The sequence below is a fragment of the Schistocerca cancellata genome, chromosome 6 (genome assembly GCF_023864275.1).
Source record: "Schistocerca cancellata isolate TAMUIC-IGC-003103 chromosome 6, iqSchCanc2.1, whole genome shotgun sequence".
Classification (NCBI taxonomy): Eukaryota; Metazoa; Arthropoda; class Insecta; order Orthoptera; family Acrididae; genus Schistocerca; species Schistocerca cancellata.
Window position 1 is genome coordinate 347,727,676 of NC_064631.1, and position 12,076 is coordinate 347,739,751.

Below are 12,076 nucleotides of genomic sequence, written 5' to 3' on the forward strand. Positions count from 1 at the left end.
GTAAACACAAATTCTGGCAAAAGAACATTTATTTGATTGGTAAATTTAATTCCACACATGAGTGTGTATAGTAAGCAATATGATGGTTGCTGTTCTCTGCGAACTAGTATGGTGCATAATAATGAAACCTAGAACTTAACTTCGAAGTCCCGCACAAGATTTATAATCTGTAGGAGAGGAAAGATCAAAGGATGATTTAATCAGGAACAGCTACATTCACATGCACTTCAGATGCTAACAGTAAGGAAAAGAACTAAAAATCGTCACCACAGCACAAGTGGTTAGCAAGACGACTGTTTACTTGGTTTTAATACACAGGATAAAAGAACAAAATTACTATTGAATTGAATTGCTAAAAAATAAAGCCTAAATAAGAATCACCATTAATTTACATACTCTGTGGGGGTAGATCACTGTCGCTATGGCACTGTAGACTTTGTCATTAGAAAAGGACCATGTGATCCTCACAAACAAAACCATGCACAAAATAAGTATGGAATTTTAAATGAGGTAATGAGTTTGCACAAAATTCAATACAAGAGAACAAGATCCACGAGCTTAAGGCTCTTGGATCTAAATACTGACATAGGTAACAAGAATAAGCAAATACCGAAGAGGAAAATTATCAGGTGAGACAAATTGCAGAAGATTCAGTCATAAGACCACGGAAATCATATGCAATACAGTTTTAGTCATGAAAGGAACAATAAACTAAATTAATTGAATCATAAATACGCTTAATGTGGCTACATGCGTTTGAATAAATGGTTGAAATGAACAATAGCCCCTGGATTCTAATGCATTTAACATTTGTGAACTGGAAAGTAAAATTTCTCACACACAGTAATAAACGATGACTGATGAAAGGAACCATTAACTTTGGCTAGATCTGAAAACTTAAATAAAACACAACATTAACCTAGTATTGAAAAGTAACTCTTATGCGCAGACGACCTTACCCATGTCGTATTCTAAGGAAGAGTGGTGAGTTCGCACTCTGAAAAATGGGGTTTGTCCTCCAACGGAAGTGACCAACCTTTTGTATTGTGCTAACCTACACTAAAGGTTTGACCAAAGCAAACAGAAACCTCTTTGGGTACCCATTGTGTGTCTCCTGAAGTTCGCTTTATTTTCACAGTTGCAAATTATTGTACTCCCGCAAATATACACAAAGAAATCTTACTTAACACACACTCATTCATGCATTAAATTATTCAGATAAGAAGAGGAAAGAACAGATAAGTGGAATGTAGGACAGTAACTTCTTAAAACATGTGTGTGGGCTTTCAAGAATCAGAAGTAACTTAATGAACTTCCCACTATTTCATCTGTATCGAATGATTAGCAGATAGATATGATATGAAATATGGAAAATATGTAAAGTATGACCAATATGAACACATCCAGGTGCCCAAGTCTTTTTTCTATTGGAGGAAATGACTAATCACACCAAGAATGAAGGTGGCAGTGGGATAGATACAAAATGAAGTTACTCTTATTGCAAAATCATGATGAGGCTCGCAGACCGTTCACTTAAAAATGACAAATTCTGCCACAATATAGAACTTGCTTATTTCAGGCATGTTGCTATGGGATGGTAGGTTCACAATTGTTCAGTACTGAGAAAACTGAATGAGTTTTTATTTCACCTGTCTCAGTTGCACTGATATAAAATTCACCTGTTGTGTTTACCAGTTTTGGGCTGACATGCCCATTTTCAAACAACATGCCATGCTGTTAACTGTAATTATTCAACAGTGTGGTGCTAAAAGGCACAGTAAAATATGCACTGGGCAACGAGTACCCTCATTGATCTTACGACTATCAGGGTGTATATGCCCTGGGACAACAGGGGAATCTAGAAAAACCTGGTAACTTTTTATAATTCCAGGAATTTTTTGTTGTTTTAGTTTTCAGTTAAATTTCTATAATTTTGTCTGATAAGAACTGATATTATAACAAATAATTTTATTTTAGTTTGCTACTGCAAAATCACACTGCAACAATAAAACATAAATGAGTGGAAACAAAATAATACTTAACAACAAAACATAGTACACACCCAAGTGCCTGCTGAGAGAAGAATGTGTATAAAGGCTTTAGGATGAAAAATGTGCAATAGTTCGTAACAGCAAACTACTTTTGATGAGCGTGACATCACAACTTTTAACATTAGTTTTGTTTGATCAGTTGCCAGCATGTTCACATGTATATGCAGAGCTGAAGTTGCATATTAACAGTGCCTTCTCCCATTTCCGGCTACTTGAAATGTGGCTGTTAGCTGTATAAGCAGTGGCGGCAAGCAGCCAGATGCTAGCGTGCCCAAGCTGCCAGATTTGTGCATGCGAAGAGCAGTCGCAGTTGCGGTCAGGGTGAGGGGGGGGAAAGGTGATCAGTCTCCATGTGTCCCATTTATACATTTTGTGATTTTGCTGTTTTCGTTTACAGCTCTTGCATCAAATGAAAATGAAACAAATTTCTTTGGCTGGTAGCTTTCAAGTGAATTAAAATACACATTCATGTAACTGCAGAAGAATAAAATATGTTATTAGTTTCAGTTTTCTGATGTTATTTTATTTCTACATTATTTGCACTGAAGCATTAATTCATCTTCCAGAACAACGAAGTTATTTTTGTTGTTTTAGTAACAAAATTTGACTTCCATTAATTTTTTCTGCAGAGACAGCCAATTTATTAGAAACAAAGTGTTTCATTCCACACTGGAGGCTAGATTCAACTGTTCGCTGAATTTAAAGTGCGTGTTTTTATCTTCTGATAATTGTGGCATAATGCCATAATAAAGAACCAGACATGAAATAGTACAATACTGGTACCCCAAAAAACTGGCATCCCAAACACTGCACTGAAAGTTTCATTCCAGGTAGGGGTCTACTTCAACAAATATGCACTTTAAGCTGAATTGTGCATTTTAGAAAGATTTACGAAATTCTGATGGTCTAGGAGAATTCTGATGTCCTGTTTGTTTTATGATATAATGCAAGATCTCTTAACGCTGTATACATACGAACATACATAAATGTTCACTTGAATATGACTAAGCAGGGAAATTTTGTCAGCAGTATTGAATAAAATGTTTTGTTTCAAATATATTCACAGCTTTAGCAAAATTTCACAAATCTGCCTTTCTGTGATACACAATGTTTTTCGATCACTTGTCTGGTGCCTTCTCTAGGCTTGATGTTATTTCTTAATTTGTGTTTTTTATGTCTTAAATTTACAGAGCGCCATTCTTCAGTAAATTATAGAGTGCCAGCACACTGAGTTTTTTCATTGTAACTCCCTGTAAGGCTTTATATTTACTCCCGTAGTAGAATGTAAACTGCCAGTTATACAGTTTCTTGGCTTCACAGATAACCTTGTTAATTTTTTATACCCTTTACTGTTTGAAATGGCCATGAAAAACTTATTGTACTTAGTTCTTGTGCATACAAACAATTATTATTTTTGTTTTTTTTATTTTTGCAAGAAATTTGTGTTTCTCCTTACTAGCTTTTAGCAGTGCTGTGTGGATGCAAATCTGAATGGTAATGATGCATAACAGTGTTGCAGACTAGAAATTAAAAAAAAAAGTGTTGTCAACAAATAGCAAAATATATTTGGGTGCTTTCAGTTATAGAGTCTAGTTTTGAAGTGAATATTAGACCAAGGACTGCTTTCTTATTTTGCATTCCTTATCTGGCTAGGATATGATAAAACAATTGCCCTAAGTACAATAGCTCTGTATGTCCCCTCTGAACAACATGCACAGTGCTGCACAGTCACATGATGCCCCACTACAAATGAAATTCCTAACAGAAATTTGACGAAAGGCTTATGAGCAGAGCAAACACCAAGCACAGATTTTCTACATGATCATAGCTGTGCCGTGCAGTAACACATTGTATTCTGGTGCTCTCTGGCAACTGTTCGAATGAACTTGTTTCCAACAGGTTGCAGGAAAACATTGTGAATGATAGTTTGAGAAGTGTTATACGCTAAGCAAAAAAAGACAAATATTATACATGAAAGCTTAACTTTTCTTGTGGCTACATTGTATGTATATTAATTTAAACCAAATTGTTACGCGCTAAAAAAATTACCAGTATTATATGTGAAAGCTTAGCTTTTCTTGTACCTGTACTGTATGTATATTAATTATTAATTTAAACCATTAAGCAGCACGAACACACAAATAGGAGAAGTTAATGTTGCTATTGACTGAATACATCATGTGTCCTACACAAAGAATATCTGCTGTCAATCACTGAAGAGATCACGTGACATGAGACATGATGGGCGACAAAGTGCATCACAATCTCGATCTCAGTGCTTCAGAAGCTAATGTACTGTATTTGATGGAGTTAAAGTTGTTGCACATCAGAGCTATTTCCAAAACAAGTTGTTTTTTTCTGTGTTTTATTTCCTAAGCTGCCAGGGAGTTCTACACTGGTGTATAAATTTTTTACTATTCAAAGGACTGGTAAATTTTACAGCTCAACGGGAAAGTATACTGTCACTTAACACAAAAAAAGTGTGTTTTCACCTGGGAAAAAGTGTATTTTTAACTGGGAAATCTGGAAGAAAATCCAGGAATTTTTTTTTCTTTCTTGTGCACATATCCTCTCTGACTATGCATCCGTTACTACGGACTGGTTATTTCAGCCATTAACAATGGACACAAAGTCTAAGAACAATGAGTTGCTCACTGTAAACTTTGCTGTGCCTTTTGGCATAATATTGTATGAATAATTACAGTTAATAACAAGGAGTGTGGTTTGAAAGTTGACATGTTATTCCAAAACCGGGAACCACTACACCTGAATTTTATATCAGTGCAACTGAGATGGACAAAATAAAAAATAAAAAAAAGAAAATAAAAAAAATCCAGTTTCCACAATATACGAAGGCAATGTAACTGTGAGACTTGTCTGCTAGTGGTATTTGCAAATAGGATATACACGAGTCTATACTAGACAAGAATTTCACTCCATGGAAATGTTGCTGGCGTTCTTACAGATTTGTGAGTCCTGTTTTAATTGGATCAACACTCAATTGATACTCTTAACTTATAAAATAAAACTAACTCCATCTTCAGTTTTAGAAAAAAGCAAGGGCTACAATAAGGACTTCTTATCTCTCTAGTAATGTTTCATGTTAACATTAGTTTGATCTCTTTGTTTAGTGAAGATTGTTTGGGCCATGAGGCATAGTAGGGGTAGGGGGGGGGGGGGAGGGGAGAGGATTGAAAAGGTTTATGGGGCTTGAACACCTAATTTGGAAACAAAATATAGCTTGTTCCTAGTTCTTGTGAAAATTAATATGCATACTTAGCCAGCACCATCCTGAGCTGCATTTTACTTGTATCATTAAGGCAAATAAATTTAGCTTCTTAGTCACCAATAACTGTCTCCAAACTAGTTTTGGCATGTACTCACTGGTCCAAGGCTGACATTCGTAAAATTTTCACAACATTTTCAGGATGAGGCGTATATGGAAATTTATGGCACGGCACTGACCAGTCCAGTGGGTCTCATATATAATTGATTTTTGTTTCCCACCAAATCTCCTTCCTTTATGGCTTTTTTACTAGTCAGATTGACAACGTTTTGCTGTGGCCTATATTCCCATTGTCCTTCATTTTGTCTACTATCCCAGTGCTTATTCTGCTCATAATCTGGTGTGTAATGCACAGTCTGCCATGTCCTCCTGTGACTGTATTGGGACATTGTAAGTTGTGCTCTATCTCCCTGTTGTTGAGGTGTGCGTCATTCACAGGAGTACTCTGCGATCAATCTTGGAAATAGTTTCGTGTTCACCTAGACCTCCATGTATATGTGTTGTCAGTATGTGCTGCACATACACTATAGGCATTCCCTGCTCTTTGATTGGCGTCTAACAAATTGAAAGAGTGAAGTTCCCAGTAGAAACTCCTCCAGGTTTAGTTCAGGTACTGTGATTATTTAAATTAATATCTAATATTTAGCTATTCTAATCCATATGACAGTTTAATGACATATTTTGACTCATTATTTTTCATGTCATCGTTATACCTATTTTTTCTTTTTTATATAACAATACCTTATGTATATTTGGTTTTATGTGAGTGCAGTTGTTTGCATATATGCATCTTAATTTATTAGTTATATGTAGTTTTTGTATTTTGTAAATGTGGCCTTATGCCATCCCTGTGCACCACCTGGTTGCCTCATGCCACACTATACACGGTGTTCGCATCTTGATCTGTCACAGTAATATTTGTGGTTGCGAAATGGACCTTGTGTCATGTGCAGCTCAAACTGTATGTATTTTGTAATCTTGGCTTTATTTTGTACTGCTGTGTGGAGTCAGCTTGTGTCCTCAAGGTAACATGTGATAGTCGTTGAAATTTTTTCGCCACGTTCTTGATGATATATGAGCAGTTTTCTTTTCTTTTAATGAGGTCTACTTTGCCTTTTATATGTTTTTATGATGTTGGATTGCATATCCAGTCACATTTGCATCCATTTTCCATTTTAGATGGCTTTATCACAGATAAGTTTCATATCCAGCTATTTTTACAGAAGCTTGTAATGCTTTTAGTTCATTTTAGCTAATAGTCATACAAGATTCTAATTTATTAGTTTCTTGTTTTTATAGACAATCTGATGATGCCTCAAAAGGGTAAAATGCATCATTGATATTAAATTATTTCAAAACCAAGGTTGTTTTTATTCTGAAATAATTGTAAACTGTTTGCAAGTACCACCCTCCTGCTAGGGAATGGAAACATGTTTTGTCTTCTTCCTCTTCCCCAGGATGGAAATCAGATTGAACAGGAGAAGATATGGTACGCTGGAGGATATTCGAGCAGAATTGGAGAGGGTATTTAAACACCTTAACAACTGACTTCCAGAATACGTTTCTAAAGTGGTATAATCTTCAAGTTGTTGAATTTGTTCCCAGGGGGACTACTCTCATATATCTTTTCATTTCCTTCTTTTTTTCTCTTTTCATGTTTATAAAAAATAAAAATAATAAAATCACTTGACCTTTTTTAAAATTTCTTAAGTTTTTGTTAGGTACTCTTCCATACTTTGGTGATGTATATTGCTGCTTAAATTACCTTCATTTATATTCATGATATATATCACTGATTTTGTCTGTTTTTATTTGTTTGTTTATTTATATATTTTTGTTTGTTTGTTTTGTTTCAGCACCATTGTCGAAAGTGCGGGGCAGTTGTGTGTGGTCCTTGTTCTAACAAAAGATTTCTTTTGCCAAACCAGTCATCAAAACCTCTTAGAGTGTGCTTGAATTGTTACGACACATTATCACGTGCAAAAACTAGACCGCCAAACAGTACAGTTTCATCACCTGACGGTTCATTCACAAAAGGTGAGTGAAAATTTGGGATGTGTGGCACATCTATTTGTACTTCTCATATGAACAGATAATGATTGTGGTTATCTTTACTTTTTTATGACCTTTGAAGTGTATGGTTTGTCCGTTGACAGTTCGTGTTTGGCAGCATTTCGTCAAGTAGGAGGAATATGGGAGAGATTTAATAAATATATATAAAGGACCATTTTCACAGCTTCTGATGGGCTCGTTGTTACTGGCAACTGTGATGTTTGAGAAGAACAAGTTACCATAAAAAAGTAAAAATAAAGACAAAGTAGAGAAACAAAATTGAGACTGATAGAAGCTGTAAATAACAATGTGTGAGGCAAAAAAAAAGGGGGGGGGGGGTCAGAAATCTCACTCTTAGTTTAAAAGCGAAACTAAACAAGTAAACATAGACAAAGTAAACTACACCTCTAAGAAGATGGTGAAGAATGGCAGAAAGAGTAATAGATAAATCATTGAAAAGATTGTGGGTAAGTCTTCCCTTAAATTTAGGAGAAGCTGTAGGGACAAACAGTTCAAGAGAAAAATCAAAGCAGTATGTTGAAAATGTAGCTCCCATAAAATTCAGTCATAAGGATGTCTTACCATTTCTCCTTATGAAATTAAGAAAATTATATATTCTTCCTAAAATAAAAGCTCTTCTGGGTTTGATGATGTTTCCAACAGAGTACTACAGACTTGTTCCCATGTAATAAATCCTGTCTTATATTAAATCTGTAATGCACCACTAACTCAAGGCATTTTTCCAGATAGATGTAAATATGCTATTGTTAAATCCCTCTTTCAGAAAAGTGATAGGAAATATTTCAGTAACTACCAACCTGTTTGACTAAGGACATAGTTTTCCAAAATTTTGGAGATGATGATCTATTGAAGAATAGTATCCTACTGTGAACAACAATATTATTGTTAGTAAATCACAGTTTTGATTTCAGAAGAATTGTTCTACTGAAAATGCCATTGATACGTTCACGTGCGAAATTTTACAAGCATTAAATTCAAAATAGCACTGGTTAGTATTTTCTATGATCTATCTACAGCATTTGACTGCACGAATTCAAATACTGTCCTAGATAAACTGAGGTTTTATGGGATTGATGCTATAGGTGGCCAATGGATGGTGTCATACAAAACCAAAAGAATGCAGAAGTTGTACTTAATAATTCAACCAATGTAAACGGGTGATACTCTCCTGACTAGGGGTAAATATCTTACAGGGTTCCACAAGGCTCATTCTTAAGGTCCACTATTGTTTCTCATGTAAGTAAATGATCTTGTGTCTCATATACAAGAAGCAGAATTTGTTCTTTTTGCAGATGACATTAGCACTCTATAATTGATCCAAATGTATGTACGGACATAGAAGAAATTATTTATAATATTAAATATTATTGAGTAGTTTTCCACAAATGGTCTCTCTCTCTCTCTCTCTCTCTCTCTCTCTCTCTCTCTCTGTGTGTGTGTGTGTGTGTGTGTGTGTGTGTGTGTGTGTGTGTGTGTGTGTGTCTTTTTAAAAGATGCAACATATTCAGTTCTGTTCATCTAGAGGTACTGTGCTTATGATAAGTGTAACGCATGGTGAGGAAATAATGAATATGATGGAAACTTAAAAAATTATACGTTTCCATATTGGTGAGATTTTAAACTGCAGAAACACATTTTGGAACTCCCAAAATACATAGTTCAGTCACATTTGTGCTTAGAATCATTGCAAGCCTTGGAGAGAGACAAATCAGTAAGCTGACAAATTTTGCATATTTTCATTCAGTCATGTCATCTAGAATGGTGTTCTGAGCTGGTTCACCTTTAAGAAAGTAAGTCTTCATTACTCAACAACAACATAATAGTAGTAATAGTAATAATAATAATAATAATAATAATAATAGTAATAGTAATAGTAATAATAGTGATTAGTTGGTTCATGACAGAACTAATGAAGCCTCGGACAAGCGCTGTCATGGTCGGGGACGACGCTTGAACCCTATGCCCCTCCACATTGGTAACAACACAGCTAACCACACGGAAAATGATTTAAACCCAAATAGAGGTGTTTTGCAGGATATGCTTTCTACAACCACCCTAGAAGGAAAACAAAGACAGAGGATGAGATGATCAGATGAAGTTAACAGACACCTCATGTTCTGTTATTACCAAGCAACAAACTTAGGAACCAACACAACTGGATACAGATCACAAGTATACACAACATTTATTACCAGATACCCAGAATTAAAATTTTTAACAGAACAATGACTAGCTGATCAGATCCATGTAATAATAAAAAATAACAGGATACCCAGTCAGAATTAGAAAACATCAAACAACAAGTACAACAAATACTGGAACAAAATAATGTGCAATCAGAAGAAGAAGAAAATACAGTAATGGACTCAAACATCCCAGAGCAAACAAGCAAAGAACAACATGCATCAATTAAACAATCTGAGGAAAACAAAATCTTAAGACAGCCACCAGAACAAGCACAAATAGAACACGAAGTGACACACATGTTAGACATAGAAGAAAAATTTCAGCTGACATAGACACAAATACAGACATTAGACCATTCTTGCATAGACCACCAAATAACCCTCAAGTCGAAACAACAATAATAACTATCAACACAATCATACACAACAAAATAAAATACAACTATGATAGAGTTACAACTATTGGTTTATATAGGAGCACTCACTACACTAAATATACACACTAGGCAGAGATCAAAACCAACCAACACACAGAAGAAACCCACAAAACCAGCATGGCAACACAGGCTACAGATCAGAATAGAAAAACTGAGGAAAGACATTGGACAGCTAACACAATTTATAAGAAATGAAATATCAGACAAAAAACGAAAAAAGTTAGGTAAAATCTCACAACAAGAAGTGATAGAGCAATTAGATGAAAAGAAGCAGAAATTACAAGCATTGGCCAAACGACTTAGAAGATACAAAAAAAGTGAAAATAGAAGGAAACAAAACCAAACATTCAACACAAACCAAAAGAAATTTTACCAGACAATAGATAGCACACACATTAAAATAGACAATCCACCAAACATAAGACATGGAACAGTTCTGGAGCAACATATGGTCAAACCCGGTACAACATAACAGACATGCATGGTGGATACAAGCAGAAACAGACACATACAAGATGATACCACAAATGCCTGAAGTGATAATTTTGCAGCATGAAGTCACCCGAGCAATTAATTCTACGCACAATTGGAAAGCCCCTGGAAAAGATAAAAAAGCAAATTTCTGGCTAAAGAAGTTCACCTCAACACATTCACATCTAACTAAATTATTTAACATATGAATATAATAGAGGGAAACATTCCACGTGGGAAAAATATATCTAAAAACAAAGATGATGTGACTTACCAAACGAAAGCGCTGGAACGTCGATAGACACACAAACAAACACAAACATACACACAAAATTCTAGCTTTCGCAACCAACGGTTGCTTCGTCAGGAAAGAGGGAAGGAGAGGGAAAGACGAAAGGATGTGGGTTTTAAGGGAGAGGGTAGGGAGTCATTCCAATCCCGGGAGCGGAAAGACTTACCTTAGGGGGAAAAAATTATTTAAAAGTTACATTGCAGACCCATACACAGTCCCTGATACACTTACACAAGGAATAACTTATCTGAAACCTAAAGATCAAGCAGACACAGCAAACCCAGCAAAATATCGCCCCATAACATGTCTACCAACAATATACAAAATATTAACTTCAGTCATTACACAGAAATTAATGACGCATACAACACAGAACAAAATTATAAATGAAGAACAAAAAGGCTGCTGCAAAGGAGCACGAGGATGTAAAGAGCAACTGATAATAGATGCAGAGGTGACATATCAAGCTAAAACTAAACAGAGGTTGCTACACTACGCATACATTGATTACCAAAAAGCTTTTGATAGTGTACCCCACTCATGGTTACTACAAATATTGGAAATATACAAAGTAGATCCTAAATTGATACAGTTCCTAAACATAGTAATGAAAAATTGGAAAACCACACTAATTCAAACAATATCATATCACAGCCAATACAGATTAAGTGTGGAATATACCAAGGAGACTCATTAAGTCCTTTCTGATTCTGCCTTGCTGTGAACCCACTAACCAACATGCTAAATAATACAAATTATGGATATAATATTACTGGAACATATGAACACAAAATCACACATTTGCTATACACGGATGATCTAAAACTACTGGCAGCAACAAATCAACAACTCAACCAATTACTAAAGATAACAGAAGCATTCAGCAATGATATAAATATGGCTTTTGGAACATACAAATGTAAGAAAAATAGCATAGTCAAGGGAAAACACACTAAACAAGAAGATTACATATTGGATAACCACAGTGACTGCATAGAAGCGATGGAAAAACAGATGCCTATAAATATCTAGGATACAGACAAAGAATAAGAATAGATAATACAAATATTAAAGAAGAACTAAAAGAAAAATACAGACAAAGACTTAACAATAATACTGAAAACGGAACTGACAGCAAGAAACAAGACAAAAGCTATAAATACATACGCTATACCAATATTGACCTACTCATTTGGAGTAGTGAAATGGAATAACACAGACCTAGAAGCACTCAATACACTTACACGATCACACTGCCACAAATATAGAATACATCACGT

General features: G+C 35.2%; 1 protein-coding gene across 2 annotated transcripts in view; it reads left to right on the top strand.

The window, feature by feature from the left end:
• The window catches only part of LOC126190746 (pleckstrin homology domain-containing family F member 2), a 144,659-nt gene that overhangs the window by 81,605 nt on the left and 50,978 nt on the right, over positions 1-12,076 (top strand). For both annotated transcript variants that reach the window (XM_049931245.1, XM_049931244.1), the window contains exon 7: positions 7,194-7,374. In XM_049931245.1, the coding sequence (XP_049787202.1) occupies positions 7,194-7,374 (181 nt within the window). The remainder of the gene's footprint in view (positions 1-7,193; positions 7,375-12,076) is intronic.